This window comes from Molothrus aeneus, chromosome 29, assembly GCF_037042795.1.
Source record: "Molothrus aeneus isolate 106 chromosome 29, BPBGC_Maene_1.0, whole genome shotgun sequence".
In the NCBI taxonomy this organism is placed as follows: Eukaryota; Metazoa; Chordata; class Aves; order Passeriformes; family Icteridae; genus Molothrus; species Molothrus aeneus.
Window position 1 is genome coordinate 933424 of NC_089674.1, and position 26770 is coordinate 960193.

General features: G+C 64.1%; 2 protein-coding genes across 2 annotated transcripts; one reads left to right on the forward strand and one right to left on the reverse strand.

Annotated features, from left to right (window-relative positions):
• Positions 1-6117: 6117 nt before the first annotated feature.
• Positions 6118-7892, forward strand: BOLA3 (bolA family member 3). Its single transcript, XM_066567378.1, has 4 exons — positions 6118-6212; positions 6666-6789; positions 7203-7291; positions 7762-7892. Exons 1-4 carry the CDS (start codon positions 6183-6185, stop codon positions 7825-7827), a joined length of 309 nt encoding a protein of 102 aa, XP_066423475.1. The 5' UTR covers positions 6118-6182; the 3' UTR covers positions 7828-7892.
• A 1896-nt stretch (positions 7893-9788) lies between these two features.
• FER1L5 (fer-1 like family member 5) lies at positions 9789-26491 on the reverse strand. Its single transcript, XM_066567207.1, has 50 exons — positions 26407-26491; positions 26216-26271; positions 26048-26139; positions 25860-25968; positions 25637-25768; positions 25432-25560; positions 25294-25356; positions 25145-25195; positions 24890-24920; positions 24546-24691; positions 24331-24463; positions 23391-23781; positions 23144-23220; positions 22993-23069; positions 22401-22514; positions 22170-22314; positions 21444-21586; positions 20953-21044; positions 20146-20329; positions 19859-20011; positions 19460-19573; positions 18957-19123; positions 18456-18742; positions 18119-18282; positions 17819-17992; positions 17577-17655; positions 17362-17439; positions 17109-17320; positions 16302-16460; positions 16112-16210; positions 15450-15599; positions 15196-15373; positions 14943-15031; positions 14799-14840; positions 14581-14718; positions 14189-14302; positions 13954-14109; positions 13780-13871; positions 13336-13506; positions 12778-12926; positions 12296-12435; positions 11825-11913; positions 11638-11733; positions 11170-11311; positions 10988-11087; positions 10728-10852; positions 10527-10613; positions 10333-10442; positions 10091-10229; positions 9789-10020 (listed from the first exon to the last, which is right to left on the reverse strand). The coding sequence occupies exons 1-50, from the start codon at positions 26489-26491 to the stop codon at positions 9931-9933; spliced, it is 6333 nt and encodes a 2110-aa protein (XP_066423304.1). The 3' UTR covers positions 9789-9930.
• Between the last annotated feature and the right edge of the window lie 279 nt (positions 26492-26770).

Genomic DNA, 26770 nt, shown 5'->3' on the forward strand with positions numbered 1-26770 from the left:
TACCCAATAGCATATCAGGATTGTAAGAGTCAGATTTTAGGGACGCCGGCGGGCGATGCCGGGGACCCGCCGTGTGGCCATGGTTCGGGACGCGGAGCGGGGACGATGTGGGGCCGGGTTCGGGTGCCGGCCCCGCTGTTGTCGCCCGGGGTCTCTGGCTGGCGTGACGGGGGTGCCTTGGAGGAGAAGGAGCGTTGGGAGAAGGCGATGGTCCGTGTAACCTGTCTAAGTCCTGCTTCCTCAGAGGTTTTTCGGTGCAGGGAGGGGTCGGTCCAGCGCGGCGGGTTCAGCCCGGGAGAGCGGGGAGCTGCCGGCGCCGCGGGTCGGGGAGCGAGAACTGCTGCAGTCTCAACGTTTTTACACTACATAAACTTTGTCTAACCTACCTCAACTCTCAGTCATTACGAATTCGCACGCTTCAGACTTCTACACAAACTCGAAATCTATGCACAGCTCTTTACCCCTTGCTGCTGAGAGGCTGTTTCCAAGCAAAATCTTTTCCCTTTACCCGTCCCGGCGGCTGCGCTCGTCCCGCCCGTGCCGAGGCCGCGGGGGTCGCGGAGCTCGGGGGGAAGGGATGATGTTTTTAACGAGTGGGATGTGGGGACCTGGTTTTGCAGCAGGTCGTGGCCACAATGGTGCTAGAACAACAGCCGTGGTGGAAACCCCAGGGAGGGCTCGGCACGGGGAGCCCCGACCGGCTCCTCCGTCCCGCTTTGGTTTTTCTGGCCACGGTGCTTCGCCTCGGGCAGGAAACGAGGGATGCAATTTGGGTCCCCCTCCATCTCGATGCTTTCGGGATGAGGCATGGGAAGGAGAAGGAAACCAGAATCCCTGAGGTGCCTCAATTGCTGATTTTTCCTTTTAATACTGGAGTACGCTTTGTGGGCTCTATAAGGCATATTTTTATTAAATGAAATCTTGTAATACAAACGGTGCTATGGTGTTTTAACAAACTGTATCACGCTTCTGCCTGATTCCATCTCGCTGAGGTGCTACTAATGTATATATCAAATTAAGGAACCAAGATAAAAAAAAAAAAAAAATACAAAATTTAAGCAATGTCGTTGAGAAGGAAGTTTACTTTTCCGGAGCGACAGCTCGAGGCGTGCCGGGAGCCGGTTGGGTTTATGCAAACTGAAAGAGGCGCCGCGTCCGAGGCGTGCCGCCGGCCGGGGTCGTGGTGGAGCCGTTCCCTGTGGGTCCCAGGATGAGGTGCTGGAGGTGATGTCCAGGTGCAGGGCTCAGCCAGGTGTCCACAGGGCTCAGACACATGTGTGGTCATGGTGCTTGGCCAGGTTTGTGGTCATGGTGCTTGGACAAGGTGCTCAGCCAGGTGTGTGGTCATGGTGCTTGGCCATAGTGCCTGGACAGGTGTGTGGTCATGGTGCTTGGACAGGATGCTTGGCCAGGTTTGTGGTCATGGTGCTTGGATAGAGTGCTCAGCCAGGTGTGTGGTCATGGTGCTTGGACAGGGTGTTCAGCCAGGTGTGTGGTCATGGTGCTCAGCCACAGTGCTTGGACAGGCTGTTTGGACACGACGCGTGGACGTAAGTGCTCGGCCACAGTGCTCGGCCACACATCGTAGACGCGGTGCTCGGACTCGGTGCTCAGGCTCAATGCTCGGCCACAGGTCACGGACATAGTGTGGTCATGGACATGGTGCTCGGTCATGGTGCTCAGCCACAGGTCATGGACATAGCATGGTCATGGACGTGGTGCTCAGGAACAGTGCTCAGCCACTCCTTGTGGACATGGTGCTCGGACATGGTGCTCAGTGCAGTGCTCGGACGTGGTGCTTGGACGTGGTGCTCGGACGTGGTGCTTGGTCCCCGTGCTTGGCCACACATGATGGACGTGGTGCTCAGACGTGGTGCTCAGACATGATACTCGGACATGGTGCTTGGTCCCCGTGCTTGGCCACTCATGATGGACATGATGCTCGGACATGGTGCTTGACCACGGTGCTTGGACGTGGTGCTTGGACACGCATCATGGACATGGTGCTCGGACGTGGTGTGCGGACATGGTGCTGTGTTTGGTGCTTGGACTTGGTGCATGGACATGGTGCTTGGGCACGGTGCTCTGCTGTGGTGCTCGGACATCCTGTGTGGACATGGTGCTTGACCACAGTGCTCAGACCTGGTGCATGGACATGGTGTGTGGACACGGTGCTTGACCACAGTGCTCGGACATGGTTCTTGGACATGGTGTGTGGACACGGTGCTTGACCACAGTGCTCGGACATGGTTCTTGGACATGGTGTGTGGACACGGTGCTTGACCACAGTGCTCGGTCATGGTTCTTGGACATGGTGCATGGACATGGTGCTCGGGCATGGTGCTCAGCCATGCACCATGGACGTGGTGCTCAGCTGTGGTGTGTGGACATGATGTGTGGTCAGTGCTTGTCCGCAGTGCTCAGACATGGTGCATGGACATGGTGCTCGGGCACGGTGCTCAGCCATGCCACCATGGACGTGGTGCTCGGACACGGTGCTCAGACATGATGTGTGGACACGGTGCTCAGCCAGGGTGTGTGGACATGGTGCATGGACCTGGTGCTTGGACATGGTGCTTGGACATTGGTGCTTGCACATGGTGCTCGGACACGGTAAATGGACATTGGTGCTTGGCCATGCGCTGTGGACGTGATGGGTGGACAGGGGTGCTCTGCTTGGTGCTTGGACTCAGTGCTTGGCCATGGCTCCTGGACCCGTGCTCTGCCGTGGTGCTTGGACACGGCCCATGGTGCTCGGCCACGGTGTGATTTGACCACGTGTTGTGGACACGGTGCTTGAGCATGGTGCTCGATGGTGGTGCTCAGGCATGGACACGGCACTTGGACACACACCCCGGACACGGTGCTCGGCCACGGTGCTCGGCCACAATGTGTGGACGTGGTGCTGAGCTGGGGTGTGTGGACACAGCGCTCGGCCAAGGGGCTTGGACACGGCGTGTGGACACGGTGGTTGGGCATGGAGCATGGACATGGTGCTCAGACATGGAGCATGGACACGGTGGTTGGGCACAGAGCATGGACACGGTGGTTGGGCATGGAGCATGGACACAGTGGTTGGGCACGGAGCATGGACACGGTGGTTGGGCACAGAGCATGGACACGGTGGTTGGGCACGGAGCATGGACACGGTGGTTGGGCACAGAGCATGGACACGGTGGTTGGGCACAGAGCATGGACACGGTGGTTGGGCACGGAGCATGGACACGGTGGTTGGGCACGGAGGATGGACACGGTGGTTGGGCATGGAGCATGGACACGGTGGTTGGGCACGGAGCATGGACACGGTGGTTGGGCACGGAGCATGGACACGGTGGTTGGGCACGGAGGATGGACACGGTGGTTGGGCATGGAGCATGGACACGGTGGTTGCCCAGAGCATGGACACGGTGGTTGGGCACCCCCATGGCACTGCTCGGCTGGGCTCAGTCCTGGTGCTGTTCCCCTTCAGCACCAACCTTGAGTAACCAACCCTGGTGCTCAGCACTGTGCCAGCACCACGTCCATCCCTGTGTCCATCCCATGTCGTTCACCACGTCCATCCCATGTCCATCCCATGTCCATCACCACGTCCATCCCTGTGTCCATCCCGTGTCCATCACCACGTCCATCCCAATGTCCATCCCATGTCCATCACCACGTCCATCCCAATGTCCATCCCATGTCCATCACCACGTCCATCCCTGTGTCCATCCCGTGTCCATCACCACGTCCATCCCTGTGTCCATCCCATGTCCATCACCACGTCCATCACTGTGTCCATCCCGTGTCCATCCCGTGTCCATCCCACGTCCAGCACCGTGTCCAGCCCTGTCCAGGCTCCCACAGCTCCTCGCTCTCATCCCCTCCCGCCTTCCCCCAGCTCCTCCCGCCTCTTTCTTTTCCCCTTCCCCCTTTTTTGGGTTGATTTTTCCTTTTTTTGGGGTTTCTTGGTGCTACTTCCCCCCCGCGCCCCCCAGCAGATACCTCAGCCCCCAGCCCCGGGTGCAGCTCGTCCAGGATCAGGGATCCTCTCCCCATTTCTGAGATCCTTTCCCACATTTCCAAAATCCTTTCTGAGATCCTTTCCTGCTTTTCTGGGATCCTTTCCCACATTTCTGGGATCAGGCATCCTCTCAATTTTCCCTCCTTTTCCCTTTCCCGCCCAGGTTTTCCCCATTTCTGCGCCTCCTTCAGGGATTTTTGACCCCGCCGCAATTTCCTCATTTGGGTTCCGGGAGCGAGGAGAGGTTTTGGGTCAGTGGGATTTTTTATTTTGGAAATGTTATTTTATTTTATTTTATTTTATTTTGTTTTATTTTATTTTATTTTATTTGGATTTTTTTTATTCTATTCTATTTTATTTTATTTTATTTTATTTTGGAAATTCTATTTTATTTTATTTTATTTTACTGGAATTTTCTTCTTTTAAATTCTATTTTGTTTTTAAATTTTATTTTGTTGGTTTTTTTATTTTATTTTACTTTTTAAATTTTATTTTATTTTTCTTTATTTTATTTTCTTTTCTTTTTTTGCACCATGGCAATTCCAAATTTACAACCCGAGCGTCATTTCTTCTGGGATCTGGGAATTCAGCCGTAGGCGGGGCGGCTCTTTTGGCGCTTTTTGGGATTTTTTTGGGATTTTTTGGGAATTTTTTCAGGAATTTTTTTCTGGGCTGTTCCAGTGGTTTTGGGGATTTCTTTTGGGATTTTTTTCTGGAATGTTCCAGTGCTTTTTTGGGATTCTTTTTCTAGGGTGTTCTGGTGTTATTTGGGATTTCTTTTGGGATTTTTTTGGGGATTTTTTCTGGGGCATTCCGGTGCTTTTTTGGGATTTCTTTTGGGATTCCTTTTGGGATTTCTTTTGGGATTTTTTCTGGGGTATTCCGGTGCTTTTTGGGATTTATTTTGGGGGTTTTGTGGGGATTTTTTTTGGGATATTCCAGTGCTTTTTGGGATTTATGTTGGGATTTCTTCTGGGCTATTCCGGTGGTTTTTGGGATTTATTTGGGGATTTTTCTTGGGCTGTTCCGGCGTTATTTGGGATTTGGTTTTGCAATTTTTTCTGGGGTGTTCCGGCGCCTTTTGGGGTGTTCTGGGGACGGCGGCAGCTGCGGGGGAGGCACCGGGGGCGTCCCAACCCCTTTGGGGTTCCTGGCTGGGCTCGGCTCTGGGGTTACTTGAAATGAAGTTTCGGGGCGGATCGAGGAGCGGTAGAATTTTTTCCCACGTCTCAAGGCAATAGGATTAATTAATTAATGAATTAATTAACATGTAATTAAACTGTAGATACTCCTAGGACAGGAAATCGATGCCGATAATTTTATTTTGTATCATTTTCCCTTTCTCTCTGTGTTGTTTTTCCCCCTTTTCCCTCCTTTTCTTTCCCCCCAATGTTTCAATAAATTTATTTTTTAGGATTCCTAAAAATTGCAAGTTTGGATCCTCCCCTCCGGTTTTGGTTTTGTTTTTTTGGGGTTTTTTTGTTCTGTTGTTGTTTATTTTAATTTGTATTTTATTCTGAGTTGGGCTGTGTTATTATTCCCGATACCTTTAAAATATTGTGGGTGTTTTAATAAATTTTATATTTATTTTTTGCACTCAACACCAGGCTCGGCTGCAATTCCTGTGGGATTGGGGTTTGTGGGATTTTTGGGTTGGTGTTTTTGGGGTTGGGGTTTTTGGGACTGGGGGGTCTGGATGGGGTTCTGGGTATGGGAACTGGGGGTCCTTCAGGGGGGGATCAGGATGGGGGCTCCATCTATGGGATGAGAGGGGGGATGGGATCCTTTTGGGGGTCGGGATGGGACCCTGGATATGGGAATGGAGTGGGGGAGGAGGATGGGACTTTTGTGGGGTCAAGGGGGGGCTTTTTATGGGGTCAGGAGAGGACCCTTTGTGGGGTCAGGACCGGGATTTTTGTAGGATCAGGGTGGGGCCTTTTGTGGGGTCAGGAGGGGGCTTTTTATGGGGCCGTGATGGGGCTTTTTGTGGGGTCAGGATGGAGTTTTTTTGGGGTCAGGAGGGGACCCTTTTTGGGGACCCTTTGGGGGGCGTCGCGGCCTCTCCTGGTCCTCCGAGCCACCGGGGGGCGCTCTTGGCGGCGCAGCGCTGGCCCCGCCCCCTTTCCCAGCGGCGCGCTCTGATTGGCTGAGGCGGAGGTGACCCCGGCGCGCCCCCGGGATGGCGGCGGCGGGGCTGAGCCGGGGCCCGGTGAGTGTCCGTCAGTCCCCGTGTCCCTCTGTCCTCGTCCCCCTGCCCTGCCCCTGCCCGTGCTCCCCTCCCGACCCGTCCCCTCCCTGCGTGTCCCCCCGGTGCCGGTAAGCGCGGCCCGCGCCCCCTCACAATGAGCATCCCCGGGCCCGCTTCCCACCATCTCCCGGTGTTCCCTCGTTCCTTGTACCGCTCCCGGTGCTTCCGCTCCTCACAATGTCCCCAGGCACGGGTCACCCCTCCTGCCCCTCCCCAGGCCCCGTTCCCACCGCCCGATCCTCCGGTGGTGGCAGCGCCCGTTCCCGTCCCTCCTTCTCCCGGTTCGCGCGCATCTCCCGGGCTTCCGCAGCTTCCTGTGCCCTCTGCCGGTGCCGGCAGTTTCCCCTTCCCTTCCCCCGTTCCCGGGGCTGTTTTTGGGGTCCCCCCAGGGGTCTCAGGGCCGTTTGCCCCCAGCTGTTCCTGCGCTGCCGCTCCTGGCGGGGTTTGGCCTCCGGTACCGATGGGGAGTCACGCCTGGCGCAGCTGCTGCGGGAGAAGTTCCCGCGGGCCTCGGCCATCAAGGTGGTGGACATCTCAGGTAGGGCCTAAACCTGCTCGTTGTGGTCCTAAACCCGCTCTTTATTACCCTAAACCCACTCTTGGTTGCCCCAAATCTGCTCTTTATTGTTCTAAACCCGTTTTTGGTTGCCCTAAACCTGGTTTTTATTGCCCTAAAGCCGCTCTTTATTGCCCTAAACACACCCTTGGTTGCCCTAAACCCTCTCTTTCTACCTGAAGCCCACTCTTTATTGTCCTAAACCCGCTCTTTGTGGTCCTAAACCTGGTTTTTATTGCCCTTACCCCACTCTTGGTTGCCCCAAACCCAGATTTCTTTTTAAACCCACTGGGCTGTGGGGACCCCCAGACAGGGCAGGAGTGTGAGGGTGCTCAAGCCTTGACTTAAGTGACTTTAATGGATTTTAATTGGCGTTAATTGGGCCGGGTTCCCAGGAGGCTGCGGTGACATGTACGAGATCCACGTGGAGTCGGAGGAGTTCCGGGAGAAGCGCCCGGTGCAGCAGCACAGGATGGTGACACAGGTGTGGGGCAGGGAGAGAGAATGGAGGAGAGGGAACAGGAGAGAGGGGGTTTGGGTGAGGGAATGGGGGCAAGGGAATGGCACAGAGGGGATGGGAGAGAATGGGAAAGAGGGAATGGGGAGAGAGGGAAAGGAAACAGCTGGAATAGGGGAGAGGGAATGGGGAGAAGGAGGGGAACAGGGAGAGGGAATGGGGGAAAGAGGATGGAGAGAGGGGATGGGGGTGAGGGAATGAGGAGAGGGGGAAGAGGGGAAGGGAGAGGGAACAGGGAATGGGGGAGAGTGGATGGAGAAGAGGGAACCCATGGGGCTGAGGCTGCAGCACCCCTGGACATGGGGCTGAGGCTGCACCCCTGGCTGTGGGTGCCGGCTGAGGGTGCTGCCCTGGCTCTGGGGTTCAGGTTGCACCCGTGGCTGTGGCTGAGGCCGCTCCAAGGCCAGGGCAGCCCCTGAGCTGCGCTTGCCCCACAGGCGCTGAGCGAGGAGATCAAGCACATGCACGGCCTGCGCATCTTCACCTCGGCCCCCAAGGGCTGAGCCTGCCACGGTGAATAAAGAGCTCCAGGAGGGGCCCAGGGCTGCCCCCCTGGGCGTGAACCCCACCCTGTGCTGTGTGCTCAATCCTGGGGAATGGTTATTATTATTTATTACTATTAGTATTACTATTAACATTACTATTATTATTATTTCCGGTGGTTCCAGCCCCATTTCTGGGGTGCTTGGGTTTATGGGGAGGGGTCTTTGAGGGCCCCAGGCCCATGGGGAGAGGTCTCTGGGGGTCCCAGCCCCACTTTTGGGGGGGAGCTTTGTGATTTGTGCGGGTGGTGAGCGACGCATGGAGCCAGCAGAGATCAGCCACAGCACTTCATGGGATTTTTGCCAATTTTATTTTGCCAATTTTTTTTTGCCAATTTTTTTTGCCAATTTTATTTGGCCAATTTTATTTTGCCAATTTTATTTGGCCAATTTTATTTTGTCCCTTACCTTTGGCAGGCCGGGGCGGTGGCCGAACCCCTCCGGTTTGGGGGGGCCCAGCGTGGTCCCTCGGTGCCCCGGGTTGCCTGTCCTTACCTTTGCCGAGCCGGGGTTGGTGTCCGACCCCCCAATTTGGGGGCGCCGTGTTCTCCATCCCCTTACCTTGGGCAGGCCGGGGCGGTGGCCGTGGCCCCCGATCGGGGAGCCCGGCGTGGTCCCTCGGTGCCCCGGCGGGTCTCGCTCCTTACCTTTGCTGAGCCGGGGGGGCGGTGCCGGTCCCGCTCCCGTTCGGAGGGGCCGGTACCGAGAAGGCGGCGGCGAGAAAAGACACAAGGACGGCGACAAGCGGCGCATCGGCGGATCCCCATCCCTGCCAACCCTCCCCCAACGACCCCCCCCGTGTCGGGCTCCGGGCTGGCGGCACCGAGGGCGCGGGCGGTGCCGGCGCTCCGGGGCTGGTGGTTCCGAGGGCTCGGCCGGCGCTCCGCTGTTAAATGTTCTGCTCCGCTGTTGAATGTTCTGCTCCGCTGTTGAATGTTCTGCTCCTCCCGTCCCGCTCCGCTGCCGCCGCTGGAACCGAACTGAGTCCGTAGCCCCCGCCGCCGCTTTATATACGCAGGCTTAGCCCCGCCCTCTCGGCCGCAGCCAATGGGAGCCGAGTGGCAACAATGAGGGGCGGGGCATGGAGCGGTTTGCTTTGTTGGGAAATAATGAGGGGCGGGGCTGGAGCGGGACGGAGGGATGCGATTGGCTGAGAGGGTTCCGGGAGGGGCGGGGCCTGGGCGCACCGGGCCCCGTCACCGAAAGCGTTCGCCTCGCACCGGGGCAGGGCCGGGGCCGGGTCTGGGGCATCTCCGTCCTCCTCGGCCCGGGGGATGCTCCGGTCGGTGTCCGGTCTTCCCCCGGCCCGGGCCGGTCGCGGCGCTGCGGGCCAGGGGAGGCCCCGGGGCTCCGGCGCGGAGCGGGCATGGCTGCCGGTGGCCGTTGTCATTGCCTCGGTGATCGTAGTCGTTGTCTCAGTGTCCGTTGTCATTGCCTCGGTGATCGTAGTCGTTGTCTCAGTGTCCGTTGTCAGTGCCTCGGTGATCGTAGTCGTTGTCTCGGTGTCCGTAGTCGTCTCAGTGTCCGTAGTCGTTGCCTCGGGGGGATGCTCTGTCGGGATCCATTGTCCGTAGCCCCCCGGGGGATGCCCCGGCCGGGCCCCGCGGTCAGGGAGCGTGGCTGGCTCTCCCCTCCACATCCCGCCGCGATCCGGGACCGGGCGCAGAGGGGCCGGCGCCGCTCCCCCCTCCCTCCCTCCCAGCCGCACTCCCCGGGGGTGTCCCCGTCCCACCCGGGGGACCGGGGCTGATGACGCTGTTGGGGTTAGGGCAGGAATTGGGGCCGAGTTTGGGAGCGGGAGCTGAACCTGGGACTGGGGTGGGGCTGAATTTGGGATCGGGGCTGGGCTTAGGGTGTCCGTACCCCCCCCGAGCCGCCAGAGACGGGGACGATGCTCCGGTGCTGCTCGGACAGGGCTTTATTCAGGAGGGAACGCGGATGTTCAGCTCCCACGGCGCTCTGGACGGGGCAATCTCCTCCTGGCTGGAGAATCCACCGAGGACATCCAGAGCAGCTCGGGAGGGGGTTCAGAGCCAGGAAATCGGGGACCCGGGCGGCTCCTCCTCAGCGCTGTGTCCGGGGATGCTTCGTGGCCGGCAGCTCCTTGGCCGGCAGGAGCAGGCGCGGGTCAGCCACCTTCACCTTGAGGGTGCTCTGCAGGGGGACACAGGGACTCAGGGCGCGTTCAGGGGTGACAGAGGGGTGTTCGTGGGGCAGTCCTGACCGGGAAGAAGGAATGGAGCAGCAGGAGCAGCAGGAGCGCCGCCAGCCCCAGCCCGAGCCACAGCAGGTAGCGCCAGTGGACGCCGTAGCGGACGAGCTTCAGTGGGGAGCGCAGCCACAGGAACGAGGACTTGGGGCGCCTGCAGGGACACCGGGCTCAGCCACCGCCTGTCCCCTGCCTGTGGGGACACCGGGCTCAGCCACCGCCTGTCCCCCTGTCCCCTCCTGCTGTCCCCGGCTCACCTGGGCTCGGGCAGGGTCGGGTGCTTGTTGGGCTCCTCCCGGCCCTTCCCCACCGGCCGCTCCTCGGCCTCCTGCGCCGACAGCAGCTCCAGGCTCAGCTCCAGCTTCCCCTGCGGGGCCCGGGGGGGGCGGTTGGATCTGTCCCCGCTGTCCCCCAGCCCCGTGGGGATGTCCCCAACCTGTCCCCAGCCTACCGAGAGGCGCTGGCCGCCGTCCTCGTGCATGGTGCAGGGCCACCAGCCCCGCGCCCTCCTCCTGCGGAACAGGTTCAGGGACGGGCGCTGCAGCGCCGGGGAGCGGAACCAGCGCCGGGAGAGGCGCCGGGAGAGCCGGGCCAGGGGCTGCCAGACCCGGGAGAGCCGGGCCAGGGAGAGGCAGGCCCGGGAGAGCCGGGCCCGGATGAACCGCGGCAGGGAGAGCCAGGGCCAGGAGAACCAGGGCAGGTCCGACGGCGAGGCCCGGCACAGGCGGGCGCTGCGGGCCGGGCGGGGCAGCCGCGTCAGCTCCAGCTCCAGGATCCCTGCGGGACAGGCCAGGGGATGGCTCCGTCACCGGCGGGAGCTCCCTGTCACCAGTGGGAGCTCCTTATCACCAATGGGTGCTCCCTGTCCCCTGTCCCCTGAGGTGTCCCCCCGGTGGTGACACGGGCTCTCACCCAGCAGATCGTCCGCCTTGAACTTGTCATTGTCCCACACCTGCAGGATGAGCTTGGGCGGCACCTTCAGCAGGGTCTCGTCCAAACTCCACACGTGCTCCTGGCCGGGGACACGGCAAGGTCCCACATGTCCCCAGGCCGTGTCCCCGGGCTGCGTCCCCTCGCTGTCCCCTGTCTCTGACCTTGCGGCGGATGGCGCAGAGCTTCTCAGCCGCCAGGAACTCGAAGGGGAACACGAAGCGCCAGTTGAAGGCGCCGCGGCCGTCCAGGGAGCGATAGTGGATGTCGGTGTGCTGCCGCTGCTCGGGGAGCCCATCCAGCCACCTGCGGGAACAGCACTGTCACCCGTGTGTCACTGCCCAGGGGACACTAAGGTCACCTCTGCACCCATCCCAGCCACCTGCGGGGACAGCACTGTCACCCGTGTGTCACCACCCAGGGGATGCTGCTGTCACCCCTGTGCCACTCCAGCCATCCATGCCACCCCAGAGGGGACACCGCTGTCACCCCTGTGCCCACATGGATGGGGACACCCTGGCGTGACAGGGACCCTGGGGATGGGGACCCTGCGGTGACAAAGGAGCTGCCAGGGGCTCTGGGGTGAGCAGGACAGAAGCTGGGGGGTGACAGGGGACACGATGGGGACACACCCGGACACGTAGATGTCACTCATGCGCTGGCCCAGCAGGTTGACGTCCCCGGGCTCCGTGTCCCGCACGTTCCACACCACGCAGCGCAGCTCGTACCTCGGGAGGGGACAGGGACGGGTCTGTCACCTTTGTGACCTTCCCCCCGGGCTGGCCCTGTCCCCACGGGGCTCTCCTGTCCCCCACTCACCCCTCGGCCTTGCGGGGGTCGATGTTCACAGGGGGCCCGGGGGGGCCGAGGCTGGTGGGGAAAATGTCCACCCACATCTGCACCTTGCCCTGGGGACACCGGGATGGGCTGGCACCGGCACAAGTGTCCCCAGGCGTCCCCACGGTCCCAGGCTCCTCATCACCACGGGGTCCCTTTGTCCCTCCAGCACCTGCCCTTGTCACCCCCCTGCCCATTCACCCACTCCTGGGGTCCCTGGCACCCACCCCAATGTCCCCGTCACCACAATGTCCCCATCCCCAGTGTCTCTGTCCCCACGGTGTCCCCACCTCCAGTGTCCCTGCCACCCCAGTGTCCCCACCTCCAGTGTCCCTGTCACCACAATGTCCCCATCCCCACGTTCTCTGTCACCCCGGTGTCACCACCACCCCTCCCCGCCAGGTGTCACTGTCACCCCCAGCCCGGTGTCGCTGTCGCCGCTGTCGCTGTCACCTGCTCCAGGCCGGGCCGGGCGCGGCTCTGCAGCCCGCGGGTCTCCAGGTGCTCCGGGACGAGCCCGCACAGGTTCAGCACGTGCAGGGCCAGGCGCTCCCGGGGGGCCCCGGCGTGGCGGGGCGGGGGGCGGCCCCGCTCTGTGACACCGAGCCACTGTCACCCGCCCGACAGCCACCCCACAGACCCCCCACCACCCCCGAACTACCCCAGACCCACCCCAGATCCCCCAAATCCTCCCCCGGACCCCCAAATTACCCTAAAGCCCTCCAGACTCCCCTCAACACCCCCAAATTACCCCAGACACCCCAGACCCACTCAGATCCCCCAACCCCCCCCACCCCAAACCCTCCCCAGAACCTCCCAAACCCCCACCAGACTTTCCCCACATCCTTCCAAACCCCCCAGAACCCCCAAACCCCCATCAGATCCCCCCCCAAACCCCCCCAGCCCCTCCCAAGCCCGCCCATCCCTGCCCTCACCGAAGTGGCTCAGCTGGAAGCGCTGCCCGCCCAGGCTCAGGGCGGTGCCCCCGCGGCTGAAGCGGGGCCCGCGCAGCCCCCGCGCGGCCGCCAGGAGCTCCAGGGCCCGGCTGGGGCACAGCTGGTCCCGCCAGCACGCGGGGCCCGCGCTGGGGACACGGCAGTGGCACCTCTGCTCTGCTGGCAGTCACCCCTGTGCCCGCCCCGGCCCTCTGTGCCCGCTCCGTGCCATCCTCCTGTGCCCCCCAAACCCTCCTGTGCCCCCCATCCTGCCCCTCCTCGTGTCCCAAATCCCTCTGTGCCCGCTCCGTGCCATCCTCCTGTGCCCCCCAAACCCTCCTGTGCCCCCCGTCCTGCCCCTCCTCGTGTCCCAAATCCCTCTGTGCCCCCTCCCTGCCATCCTCCTGTGCCCCCATGTGCCCACCATGTTCCCTCCTGTCCCCCCTCGAGCCCCCTGTGTCCCCTCCTGTGCCCCCATGTCCCCTCCCTGTGTCCCTCCCTGTTCCTACCCAGCACTCTGTGTCCCCTCCCCGTGTCCCTCCCCGTGTCCCCTCTCACGTGTGGTACAGGGTGGGCAGCCCGCAGTGGGCACGGTGGTGGGACAGCAGCCGGTCCTCCAGGTCGATGGTGGTGCTGCCGATCTCCTGGTCTGGTGGCACCTTGTCGTGGTCCATGATTGTCACCCGCAGGTCCTTCTCCAGGGGGATGGTGGCCGTCAGCTCGAACATCCTGGGGGCAGCGGTGTCATCAGCCCGGGGGTGGCACGGGGACAGGGACCCGCGGGGACAGGGGAGCTGGGGACATGGGACATGGCAGGGCGGGGAGTGGGACAGGAGGGGACACGGCAGGACAGGGAGTGGGACAGGAGGGGACACAGGGAATGGGACAGCACAGGGAATGGGACAGGGAATGGCACCGGGATCTGGTGGCACAACAGCGCTGGGAATGGCGCCCCCAGTGCCCCCTGGAGGTGACAGCGCCACCAGGGCCACCCGGCCGCACCTGCCGAAGACGGGCTCCAGGGTGTTGGGCACGTACTGGTCCCGCTGTCCCAGCGTCCTCTTGCCCAGCGCCACCCGCACGTAGGGATCGCTCTGGGTGGGGCACGGAGGGGACACGGCGGTGACACCGGGCACGCCCCGCCCCGCCCGGCCCCGGGGTCCCCGCCGTGCTCACCAGCCCGGTGACATCGCGGGGGGACAGCTCGAAGGCTCGCACGATGTAGACGCGCACCAGGCACGGCTGCGGCTGGGGCGGCGGCAGCCGCTGGAAGCAGCGCGGGCCGGGGGCGGCTCCGGCGGCCTCGGGCACGGGGTAGATGCGGAACAGCCCCTGAGAGAGCCCCCGGTGCCCTCCGGGGGTCCCGCCCCGCCGCCGCGGGGTCCCACGGGGGTACGGGGGGTTCACCCACCTTGAAGCTGCCCGCGGGCTCGGGGGCACGGCCGGGTTTGCACAGGGGCAGCGTCTGGCAGAAATCCTGCAGCCCCTGGAACTCGGGCACCGCCTCCAGCTCGCAGCCGTAGATCTGCGGGGCAGGGCCAGGCTCGGGACAGCCCCGGGTCCGTCCTGGGGCTGCTCCCCACGGCAGCTCCGGCCCCTTCTCCATCCTTGTCCCCATTCCCTCCTCATCCTCATCCTTGTCCCCATTCCTTCCTCATCCTCATCCTTCTCCCCTCCCCAGCTTCATCATCCTTGTCCTCCTCAGCTTCATCCCCCTCCCTGTCCTCACCCACTCCCCTCATCCTCCCTGTTCCCATCCTGTCCCTGTCCCCATCCCAGGGCAGGTCCCAGGCTCTGGCTCACCTTCAGTCTGTCCCCGTTGGGCGATTTGGGGTCCTTGTCCTCCATGGACGCATAGAATTTGCTCCACCAGTCCCTCTCCTCCTCCTCCTCCTCCTCATCGTCGTCGTTCTCATCCTCCTCTTCTTCATCTTCCTCATCCTGGTGGGGAGCAGGAGCAAGTGGGCACAGGTGGCCCTGGTGGCGTCTCCTGTGCCACCTGTCCCCGTTCCTGTGCCCACCTGGTCCTCAGCCCGCTTGTTCCTGAGGTAGCCCAGCAGGTCCTGCAGGGAGCAAAGGGCTCTTGGGGAAACTGAGGCACAGGGCTGGGCAGTGCCAGCATCCAGCAGCGCCAGGGCTGGTGCCAGCTGACCAGGGGGACTCACCTGAGCCATCCTGGCTGGGGATATGTCCAGGAACAGGGAACACCAACGTCTGCAGGGGCTGGAGGAGGCGGGCACGGAGAGGAGCTCGTCTGAGGGACAGAGGGACAGGGGGGTGAGGGAGGGGACAGCTGGGACGGGCTGGGGACAGCTGGGATGGGGCAGGGGATACAAAGGGTGAGGCAGGGATGGGACAGGAGGCACCAGGGATGGGACAGGAGGCACCAGGGACGGGCAGGGATGGCACGGGCAGTACCTGGCATTGACACAAGCGTTTCAGACCCATTGCCGGGCTCCTGGCGGGGCGGGGGGCAGCGGTACCGGCCCAGCTCCCTGACGCTGGCCTGGCCCAGCAGCAGCCGCCGCTCGGGGCCCGCGCGGTGCCAGAGCCGCAGGCGGATGGGCGGCACGAACCGCTCCTCCTCGGGCAGCGCCTGCGGGGACAGCCCGGGGACAGCCCGGTCACCGCGGCCACAGCCGGGCCCGCTCCCGCCCCCGTCCCGCCCTCACCAGGGTGAGCAGGAAGGCGTTGCTGGGGAAGTTGGGGTTGGTGGCCGTGTCCTGGATCGGGGGGGTCCACAGGCTCTGCTCCCCCCACTGCAGCTCCAGCCGCGGCTCCCGCACGGCCCCGCGCAGCCCCCGCAGCCCCCAGGCCAGCACCTGGCGGGACACGCGGCCCCTGTCACCGGGGGCTCCCCTCGGGGGCAGCCTCAAGGTGCTGTCCCCATCCGCGTCGCTGTCCCCTCTCCTGTCCCCATCCGTGCCCCTGTCCCCTCCCCTGCGCTGGCTTTGCCTTCTCCCCTGTGTGCCCGCGCTCATCTTCGCTCCTGTTCTTGTCCCTGGCCTCTCTCCATCCCCTGTCCCCGTCCCCATGAGCTTCAGCTCTGCCCGCAGCCTCTGCCACGCCCAGGTTGCATCTCCAGTCTCGTCCCCATCCCACCTTTATCCCGGTCCCATCCCCGTCCCCATCCCCGTCCCCATCCCACCTTTATCCCTGCCCATCCCCGTCCCCATCCCCATCCCACCTTTATCCCTGTCCCATCCCCGTCCCCATCCCTGTCCCCATCCCACCTTTATCCCTGCCCATCCCCGTCCCCATCCCAGCCCCCTCCCCATCCCATTCCCGCCCCACGCTTGTCCCCGCGCTGTCCCCTCCCCCAGGTGGCTCCCACCTCCAGCGCCACCCTGTGCAGGCGCGGCCGCAGCTCCGGGGGGATGCCGAACCCGTCCTTGCTCAGGGGCGGGGGGCTGAGCGGGGCCGGGGACCCGTCCTGCCGTGAGGGGGACACCGTGACGATGCCACCGCGGCCCTGGGTGCCCTCCCTCTGTGACACCGCCGCGTCACCCCTGTCACCGCCTCACCTCGGGCTCCTGCAGGAGCTCGAAGGCCGCCAGCAGCTCCCCGGCCGGGCCCCGCGGGCCCCGCAGCGGGTGGGGCTGGAGCCGGGGCGGCTCCCGGAGCGCCGCGTCCAGCCAGACCCGCGGGGAGCACACGCAGCGGCCCAGGAGCACCGCGGGGCCCTGCGAGGAGAGCCTGAGCAGGGGCTGGCCCGGCCGGGGGTGTCCCTGCCCCTCCGTCCCTGACAGCCCCAGCCTTCCATCCCTGATCCCTGTCCTTCCATCCCTGATCCCTGTCCTTCCATCCCTGACAGCCCCAGCCTTCCATCCCTGATCCCTGTCCTTCCATCCCTGACAGCCCCAGCCTTCCATCCCTGATCCCTGTCCTTCCATCCCTGACAGCCCCAGCCTTCCATCCCTGATCCCTGTCCTTCCATCCCTGACAGCCCCAGCCTTCCATCCCTGACACCTCCATCCTTCCATTCCTGATCCTCTTGTCCCTTGATTTCTGACCCTCTGTCCCTCCATCCCTGACTTCTCTGTCCTTCCATCCCTGAGCCCCTGTCCCTCCATCCCTCCTGCCAACCCTCCATCCATGTCCCATCCATCATCCATCCATCCATCCATCCATCCATCCATCCATCCATCCATCCATCCATCCATCCATCCATCCATCCATCCATCCATCCATCCATCCATCCCTCTGCTTCCACCCTTCCCTCCTTCCCTCTCTCCTCCCTCCCTCCATCCTTCCATCCATGATCCCCCATTCCTCATCCCCTCCTTTGCTCCCATGCTCCTCCCCTCCCCCGTGCCCGGTGTGTCCCGTACCTGTCCCCGCTGGTCCCACACCTCCACCACCACGGCCGGGGGGTCCCTCCTGACGCCTCGGGGGTCCCCGAACAGCGGCACCCGGGGGAACAGCAGCGTCTGCTCCCATCGCGGGTCCAGCGCTCCCTGCACCGTCCCCGTGCGCTGGCTCAGGGACAGGAACGACACGTGCGCGGTGGCATCTGGGGACAGCGACACCGTCAGCGCCGGGGCTGCCGGCGGGGCGGCGTCCAGGGGCGGGCGGGGATCGCACCTATGGAGGTCCTGGCGCTGCCGGGCGCCAGATCCAGCGCCTGGAAGATGTAACAGCGGAGCTGGAAGCGGCCGGGGCCTGGGGACAGCCGGGGGTCAGGGGGGGCTGCGAGCCCCCGGCCCCTCCCGACACCTCCCGACACCTCCTGACCCCTCCCCGGCCCCTCCCCGGCCCCTCCCCGGCCACTCCCGGTCCCTCCCGGCCCCCGGGCTCACGTTGGAAGCTGCAGAGGATGAAGGGGGGCGGCTGCTGCAGGGCCACCTCTGGACTGTCCTGGGCCGGCTCGTTGGTGTCCTGTGAGGAGGGGACAGGGCTGGGCTGGGGGGACCCTGCTGTCCCCCTGTCCCCTGTCCCACCATGGCCCTGCTCCACAGGGCTCCATCCCTCCCTCTTCCCTCCCTTCCATCTCCCCTCCCTCTCCACACCTCCCGTTCCCCCCGGTCCCTCCCGTTCCTACCGGGGCTCCCCGGAGCAGGAAGAGCGGCGCCACGGCCGCGGGCTCGGCGGGCACGAGGCTGCGCTGCCAGCGCCGCCGGCGGCACCGGGGGCCGGCCGGGACCTTGGGCTGGAAGGCGCAGCCCCAGAAGCACTCGGGCTGCCAGGCCTCGTCCTCCCACAGCTCCTCGGGGTCCTGGAGGGGACAGGGTGACACGAGGACAACAGTCCTGTCACCCTCATCCCCATCACACCCCATCCTTGTCACCCCTCTTTGTCACCTCCCTCCCCAGCGCCCCGTCCCTGTCCCCGTGTGTGTCACCAGGGTGCTGCAGGTGTCCGTGTCCCGCTCCTGTGTCCAGCTGTCGCTGTCCCTGTGGCGGACCCGGAGCCAGCGCCGGCGCCGCAGGGTGTGGCACTGCTGTCCCTTGCTGTGCCACGCTGCCGGGGGGCTGCCATCCTCCGTGCCCACCCCGTACTGCCAACCTGCACACAGGGCTCAGCTCCTTCCCTGTCACCGTGTCCCTGTCACCGTGTCCCTGTCACCCCCATCCTGTCACCCCCATCCTGTCACCCCCATCCATCCCTGTCACCCCCATCCTGCCACCCCATCCCTGTCCCCCCCACCCTGCTGTGCCCACCGGGACCCCCCCACTCACCGTCCTCATCCTCAGCCCCCTCCGTGTCCACGTGCCAGTCACTGGTGACGTGCCAGCCCTGGGGACACGGCACCTCTTCCTTCGGTGGCACCGCCACTCCCTTCTGCAAAACCAGGTGGGCGCTGAGCAGTGACACTCTGGTGTCACCCACGCTGTCCCCACGTTGTCCCCCACTCACGGCGTCCGTGCTGGCAGTGCTGGCCCAGCCCCCGCTGGGGTCTCGGCTCTGGTTCTCGTAGAGCTCCTCCAGCACTGCGGTCCCTGCGCCCTCTGCCCGTGCCAGCACCCTGGGGACAGCGGGGGACACAGCTGGTGTCACCGTGCTCCCTGCACCCTGGGGACAGCGGGGAACACGGCTGGGTCCCCGTGCTCCCTGCACCCTGGGGACAGCGGGGGACACGGCTGGTGTCACCGTGCTCCCTGCACCCTGGGGACAGTGGGGGACACGGCTGGGTCCCCGTGCTCCCTGCAGGGACAGGGGTGGCTGTGCCCTGGGCTCACCGCCGCTGTGGCCGCTCCACGCTCCAGGGCCCGTCCCAGCGCCAGCCCTTGGGGGGCTGCAGCTCCTCCGGGGGGGGCAGGGCCCGGCCGGAGCTGTCGGAGAACGCGGGGGGCCCCAGGAGCCGCCGGGGCCCCCATTTCCCCAACAGCCGCGTCTGGTTCTCGAACTGCGGGGACACCGTGCCCGGCCTTGGGGACACTGTGGGGGGCTGGCCCCTCCCAGGTGTCCCCTCCCAGGTGCTGGCCCCTCCCGGGTGCTGTTTCCTCACAGGTGTCCCCTCCCCACTGTCCCTTCCCAGTGCTGTCCCCTCCCATTCTGTTTCCACTGTCCCCGTGCTGACCCCTCCCCTGTCCTCACTGTCCCCTCCCCTGTCCCCCATGCTGTCCCCTGTATTCTCCCTGTGCTGTCCCCCATGCTGTCCCCATACTGTCCCCACCCCTATCCCCACTGTCCCCATGCTGTCCCCTCCCCTGTCCCCACGCTGTCCCCACGCTGTCCCCACCATCTCGCTGTAGAAGCTCAGGCTTCCCCCGAGCAGCCGGGCCAGGTCACCACTCTCGGCCACTCGCCCCAGCCACAGCCACACCCGCACCTGGGCCTGGCTGTCCCCGCAGCCCTGTGTGACACAGAGAGTGGCAGAGTGTCACCAAGGGGCAGGGACACGTGGGGATGTGCGGAGTGGGGACGTGGGGGGGACGCAGAGCAGGGACCTGGAGGAGATGAGGTGGGAATAGAGAGGGGACGTAGAGCAGGGACAGAGGGGACATAGAAGGGACACGGAGGGACACCAGGGGACACGGAGGGACACCAGGGGACACAGAGGGACACCAGGGGACACAGAGGGACAGCAGGGGACACCAGGGGACATGCAGGGACAGCAGGGGACAGCGGGAGCTCCCACCAGGAACAGGGTGAGGATCCTCCCGCAGAGGCGGCCGCAGGCACCGGGGCCGTGCGGGGAGTGCAGGACATCGGTGGCGGGGACACGAGCCGAGGCCACCCGGAGCTGGCCCTGCAGCAGCCACAGCTGCACGTCGGGGACACCGGCCTGGGGCTGTGGGGACACGGGGACAGGGGTGAGAGCGGCACCGGAACGGGGACAGGAACCGCCCCAGAGGGACCCTGGGCACACCCAACCTCAGCAGGGTGGGGCTGGGGTTTGTCCCCCTTTGGGGTTTTCGGTGTCACCTCCACGGCCAGCGCGGCCGCGCGCCGCAGCCACCCCTGGGCCATCGTCCCCAGGGTGTCCCCGTGCTGGGCCTCGGCCCTGGCCTCGCGCTGCAGCCGCTGCAGGAGGCGGCGCCGGCAGCTCCGGAGCTGCTGGTCCAGGGCAGTCAGAGCGGGCTGTGCCTCCAGGTACTGCAGGGCGGCCCTGCAGGGCCCAGAACAGCCCAAAATCACCCCAAAAACATCCCAGAATCACCCCAAAACCACCCCAGCCCAGGGCGGCCCTGCAGCACCCAAAACATCCCAAAATCACCCCAAAATTACCCCAAAAAACATCCCAGAATCAACCCAAAATCACCCCAAAGTTACCCCCAAAATCATCCCAGAATCAACCCAAAATCACCCCAAAACTACCCCCAAAACATCCCAGAATCAACCCTAAATCACCCCAAAAACATCCCAGTCCAGGGCAGCCCAAACCAGCCCAAAATCACCCCAAAACATCCCAAAATCATCCCAAAAGACCCCAAAACCTAAAGGATCACCCCCAAATCCCCAGTTTCACCCCCAAAATTCTTTGTCCCAACAATTCCTTGGTTTTCCCCCAAACGCTCCATCCTCCCACCAAAAACCCCATTTCCACCCCAAACACCTCAGTCCCCCTCATCCCATTTCCACCCCAAACTGCCCTCCAGAATGTTCCACTGTCCCCCAAAGTGTCCCAGATTGTCCCAAATCCCCCCCAGCCCCCGCTGCCAGCCCCATTTCACCCGCGGATTCGGGACCCCCCAGCCCCAAACCCCAGCGCTGGGATTTGGGATCTCTCACTCGCAGTCCTGCTCCAGCTCCCGCAGCAGCTTCGTCCTGATGTCCCTGGTGGTGTCCTCGCGGCGTCCCTGCAGCTTGGCCAGGTTCCTCTCCTGGGAATGGCCCCAAAATGTCCCCAAAGGGATTTGGGGTCAATCCCACCCCAAACCGTTCTCACATGGGTTTGGGATTGATCCCACCCCAAACTGTTCCCGTTTGGATTTGGGATCAGTCACAGCCTAAACTGTCCCCAAAGGGATTTGGGGTCAATCCCACCCCAAACCTTTCCCATTCAGGTTTGGGATTGATCCCACCCAGATTTGGGATCAGTCCCACCCAGATTTGGGATCAGTCCTACCCAGATTTGGGATCATTCCCACTCTGATTTGGGATCATTCCCAGCTGGATTTGGGATCAGTCCCACCCAGATTTGGGATCATTCCCACTCTGATTTGAGATCATTCCCAGCTGGATTTGGGATCAGTCCCACCCAGATTTGGGGTCGGTCCCACCCGGATCTGGGGTCTCACCAGGTGGTGGCACAGCGCTCGCAGGAGGTTCAGGCTGTCCCAGCGGTGCCCAGCGTCCTCCCACTGCGAGGTGACAGCGGCCACTGGTTTGTCCCCAAACCATGGCAGGTAGTGGTAGAGGTTCCCTAAATCCAGGAAAATCGGGAAAATCGGGAAAACCGGGGTCAGGACAGAGCTGACCACGCTGCTGAGGGGCGGCGGTGGCTTCCTAGGAGGTGTCATGGGATCATCTGAGATTCCCAAAGTGTCCCTAATCCATAGGTGACACCTCCCAGCGCCACCTAATCCATGTCCTCAACACCCCAAAACACCCGAAAATTACCTCAGCCCAGGGTGCCCTTGCAGCACCCCAAAATACCCCAAAATCACCCCAGAATCACACAAAAAACATCCCAAAACACCCTAAAATCACCTCAGCCCAGGACGTCCTGGCAATGTCCCAAAACACCCCAAAGTAACCCAGAATCAACCCCAAAATCCCCCAAAACATCCCCAAACACCCTAAAATCCCCCAAAACCACCCCAAATCAGCCCCTAAATAACCCCAAACCTCCCACACATGCGGCTCAAACCCTCCAATAATTACACCAATTAACCAATCCCGGCAACTAATCACCCCCGCGCTGTCCCACCGCCCCCTTCCCAAGTGCCACCACCCGCGGGGAGGTGACAACGGCACCGGCGCCACCCCGGGGTGTCCCCGCTCACCGTCGAAGGCGGGCGGGGCGGGCGCGGTGGCGGCCGCGGCGCTGCCCATGCCCAGCTCCAGGCTCAGCGCCCCGGGGCCGCCGGGCACGGCGGTGGCCGAGTAGAAAACGCCGCAGAGCCCCAGCGGGCAGCGGGGCAGGCGGCTCTGCGGCGAGGAGAAAGCCCAAGGGCGCTCAGCTGGCGCTGCGGGGCGCGGGTGGCAGCGGCCCCGAGGTGTCCCCATGTCCCCACCTGCGCCCGCTCGGCGTCCACGGCGGCCACGGCGTCGCGCTGGCGCCCGGGCGGGGTCCCCATGTGCGTGCAGAGCTCCAGCAGCAGCCGGCCCCGGAAAACCGGCCCCGAGTGCTGGGAAACGAGCCCGGGGTGTGCAAAACGTCCCATTGTCCCCTAAAGTCCTGCCCCAACAATTCCTGTTTTCCCTTAAATGCCCCATTCTCTGTTACCCCCATCCCATTTTCGCCCCATTCTCCATTCCCCTATCCCATTTACACCCCATTCTCTGTTTCCCCCATCCCATTTACACCCCAATCTCCGTTTCCCCCATCTCATTTACACCCCAATCTCCGTTTCCCCCATCTTATTTCACCCCCAAAGTCCCACTGGCCTTGAAAACATCCCAAATTCCCTTTCCCATTCCCCAAACCCTCACTGACAAGCCCATTCCCCCTCCAAACCCCCTGTTTCCTCCGGCACTGCCCCATTCCCACCCCAAACATCCCATGGCCCTCAGAAATCCTTCCTTTGCCCCAATAACTCCCGATTTTCCCCCCAGATGCCCCAATGCACCCCAAAAACCCCATTTCCCCCAAACTCTGCTCCGTACCCTGGCAGCGTCCGCCCGGGGGCCGTAGAAGGGCAGGAAGCTGGGCCCGAAGGAGGGGAAGAACCCGGGGGTCCCCTCTGGGGGCAGAGAAAAGGGGGTTCAGGGTGGGCTCTGGCTCATGGGGACCCCAAAAAGGGACAGCCCCGCTCACCCTCGAGCTCGTCGGCACCCCGGGAGATTTGGGACAGCCTCAGGGTGGCTCTGCCCACGGCTTTGCTCCGGCACGACCTGGGGGGACACGGTCAGGGGTCCCCCGAACGCGGGGGGGTCCCCAAACCCCGAGGAGTGTCCCCTAATCGGGGGATGTCCCCCCAAACCCGCGGGGAGTCCCCCAATCCCGGGGATGTCCCCCAAACCTGAGGGGTGTCCCCCAAACCCGCGGGGTGTCCCCCTCTCACCCACGCAGGATTTCCAGCAGGATCTCGTCACAGATAGGGGGCAGCTGCGGGGACAGAACAGCGCCGGGTGTGGCTGTGGAAATGGGGGTGTCCCCCTTTTTGGGGTGCCCCTGTTTGGGGCCGGGGCCGCTCCTCACCCGCAGGGGGAAGAACAAAGCCTCGTTCCACTCGGCGCTGGCATCGGCGGGCACCGCGCGGGTGCAGAGCTGCGGCGGGGACAGCCGTGAGCCCCCGGGAGGGTCGGGCACCCCCAGGGCCCCCGGGCACCCCCAGGGCCCCCGGGCACCCCAAATTCCCCGCCCGGCGCTCACCGTCCTGCCCGCAAAGCCGACCCGCACCGACACCTTCAGCGCGCCCGCGGAGCCGCCCAGGCACGGCCGCGCTGGCTCCGCTGCACAGGGATGGTGAGCAGCGAGATTTTGGGGGGTCCCCAAGTCCATCCCCACCCCAAATCCCCCCCCGGTTCCCACCCTGTGGCAAGCAGGGGGTCCCCAAATCCACCCTTCGCCCCAAATTCCCAGAGTTACCACTCAGTGTGGAGCAGGGGGGTCCCTAAATCCACCCTTCGCCCCAAATTCCCCCATGTCCACCTTGTGATGAGAAGGGGGGTCCCTAAACCCACCCCCACCCCAAATCCCCGGTGTCCCCACCCTGTGGTGAGCGGGGGAATCCCCAAATCTGCTCCCACTCCAAACCCTGATGTCTCCATCCCAATTCCCCATGTCCCCACCCCAATGTTCAGCGTCCCCACCCCAATCCCCGGTGTCCCCACCCCACACTCCGATGTCCCCACCCCAATGCTCAGTGTCCCCACGCCACACCCCGGTGTCCCCACCCCAATTCCCGGTGTCCCCACGCCACACCCCGGTGTCCCCACCCCAATCCCCGGTGTCCCCACGCCACACCCCGGTGTCCCCACCCCAATCCCCGGTGTCCCCACCCCACACCCCGGTGTCCCCACCCCGCGGCAGGTCCTCGGCGCGGAACACGCGGATCTGCAGCGTGGTGGCGCAGGGCGGTGGCCGCAGCAGGTTGGCCTCCACATCCTCATCCCCCGGCAGCACCTCCTGCTCCTGGGGGTGGGAAGGGGGGCAGGTGACAGCCTGGGGACCTCCAGGAGGGATCTGGGGGCGCGGCGGAGGGCGGGGCGCTCACCTGGGCGCGCTCCCCGGCGCGGCGCACCACCAGGCTGACCTGCAGGAAGCCCTGCGAGCGGCCGTCGCGGTGCCGCGGGTGCTGCAGGCTCAGCCACTTCCCGCTCAGGCTGCGCCCTGCCCCGCCGGGGACACCGCCGTCACCTCCTCGGTGGCACCGGAGCCACGCCCAAACCCCCCCAAAACGCTCCGTGCTCCCCCAAAATGAGGTTTCAGCCCTGGCCGGGGCCTGCCAGAAACACCTCCCAAAATGTGTCACCCCAAAGTGTGTCACCCCAAAATGTGTCACCCCAAAATGTGCCACCTAGTGCCACCCACCCCGTGCCACCCCACCCCTGTTGTTACCTGGGGCAGAGTAGATGGTGCCGACATCGAGCTGTGGGAACGGCAAAGGGGGTGAGTGCTCTGACAGCCCATTCCCAGTGCCCCATGCCCAAATCCCCACTCCCAGTGCCCCGTTCCCAAATCCCCATCCCCAGTGCCCCATTCCCAAACCCCAATCCCAAACCCCCATTCCAATCCCCCATTCCAATCCCCCATTCCCAAACCCCCATTCCCAATCCCAATCCCCATTCCCAGCCCCAGTTCCCCACTCCTCACCTCGAAGATGCCGATGACGGGTTTGGTGCAGATGTTTGGTGAACGGAGCACCTGGGACAGGGAAGGGGACACGGCTGTCCCTGTGTCCTTGTGTCCCTGCCCCTGTGTCCCTATGTCCCTGTCCCCCCAGTGCCACCTCTCCGTCCCACCTGGATCTGGATGGGCTGTGCCACCAGCTGCTCCGGCGTCACGTGGAAATCCTGGCAAAACACCTAGAGCCCAGAGAAGGGACAGTGAGGGCGGGCCGAGGGACAGTGGCGGTGCCCGTGTCCCCTCCGCGGTGTCACCTCGTTGAAGTAGGGGTTGTTCCCGCTCTGGCTGCGGCTGCGGAAGTTCTGCTTCCCGATCTGCACCCTCACCACGGGTTTGATGGCATTGCCCCGCAGCTGGCGGCCCTTGATGACCCTCACCCGGACCTGCGGGGTGGCACTGGCGTTGTGGCCATGAGGGGACATCACCCCCCGGCTGTCGCCGTGCCCGTGGGTGCCCTACCTGGAAATCCTCTTTCCTGTCAGCGGGTGCCACCTCCGGCGGCTCCAGGGCCACCTGGCCGTGCTTGGTGGTGACAGGGACGTCCCCGGCCGCGCCGTGCGGGTCGTGGTAGCAGCGGAGGGTGACGGTGCACTGCAAAGGGACAGGGACACGGGGACAGTGACATGCCGGGGTGCTGTGGGGTGCTGTGGGGTGCTGTGGGGTGCGGTGGGGCTGGGCTCACCCCCGTGGGCCGGTCCCGGTGGTCCAGCAGCGGGATATCCCTGACGGCCATCGGCAGCCTGGGGTTGGCCGCCAGCTCGCCCAGTGACACCGTGGTGGCACCCAGGTCCCTGTGGGAGTGGGGGACACAGTGAGGGTGGCCGTGGTGAGGGGGTGGCCGCAGGGTGTCCCCCCGGGGCTGGCACTCACCCCTGGGGCAGCAGGCAGTCCCCACGCCGCAGGCGCAGGCCCAGCGTGTCCGTGGCACTCAGGGGACACGTGTCCAGCGGCCACACCAGCTCCTGAGGGGGGTGACACGGCTCAGGGGGGTGACCCCATGTCCCTGTGCCACCACGGGCCACCCTGGGGCCACCTCACCTCATTCCAGGTGAGGCTGCGCTCCTCGGGCACCACCTGGGTTCTCCTGGGGACCCCTGTGTGGGACAGGAGGGGTGGTGGCACCTCAGGATGGGGACATGTGGCAGCGAGCGTGGCCCTTGCTGCGTGGCCAGTGCCACCCGATGCCATGGCGTGTCCCACGCCCCGCAGTGTTCCCAACCCCGCCGTACCCCGGAAGCAGACGGACAGCAGGACACCGGGACCGAAGCCGGTGGCCCCGGGAATGTTGACGGCGACCACGTGGCAGCGCAGCATGGCCACGGAGCGCTGGCACCGGGGACGGAGCTGTCACCAAGGGGGTGCCACCAACGGGGCGACCCCCGAGGCGCTGTCACTGGGGACGGCTGCAGGTTTGTCACCAAGGGGGTGCCACCAATGTGCCACCCCCGAGGTTCGGGCACCGGCGGCAGGTTTGTCACCAAGGGGGTGCCACCAATGTGCCACCCCCGAGATTCGGGCACCGGCGGCAGGTTTGTCACCGAGGGGCTGCCACCGCAGTGCCAGCCCCAGGTGCCACCAGCCCTCTGGCCGGCA

What these genes read in the sequence shown, in the direction of transcription:
- BOLA3 (XM_066567378.1), top strand. Translation starts at nt 6,183, where the DNA reads ATGGCGGCGGCGGGGCTGAGCCGGGGCCCG. An exon ending in CAAGGTGGTGGACATCTCAG is followed by an intron (nt 6,790 to 7,202) that starts GTAGGGCCTAAA and finishes CCGGGTTCCCAG; the next exon opens with GAGGCTGCGGTGACATGTAC. An exon ending in AGCACAGGATGGTGACACAG is followed by an intron (nt 7,292 to 7,761) that starts GTGTGGGGCAGG and finishes CTTGCCCCACAG; the next exon opens with GCGCTGAGCGAGGAGATCAA.
- FER1L5 (XM_066567207.1), bottom strand. Translation starts at nt 26,491, where the DNA reads ATGCTGCGCTGCCACGTGGTCGCCGTCAACATTCCCGGGGCCACCGGC. An exon ending in TCCTGCTCCGGGGAGCCCCG is followed by an intron (nt 17,656 to 17,818) that starts GTAGGAACGGGA and finishes CCCTCCTCACAG; the next exon opens with GACACCAACGAGCCGGCCCA. An exon ending in AACGCTTGTGTCAATGCCAG is followed by an intron (nt 15,032 to 15,195) that starts GTACTGCCCGTG and finishes TCTGTCCCTCAG; the next exon opens with ACGAGCTCCTCTCCGTGCCC.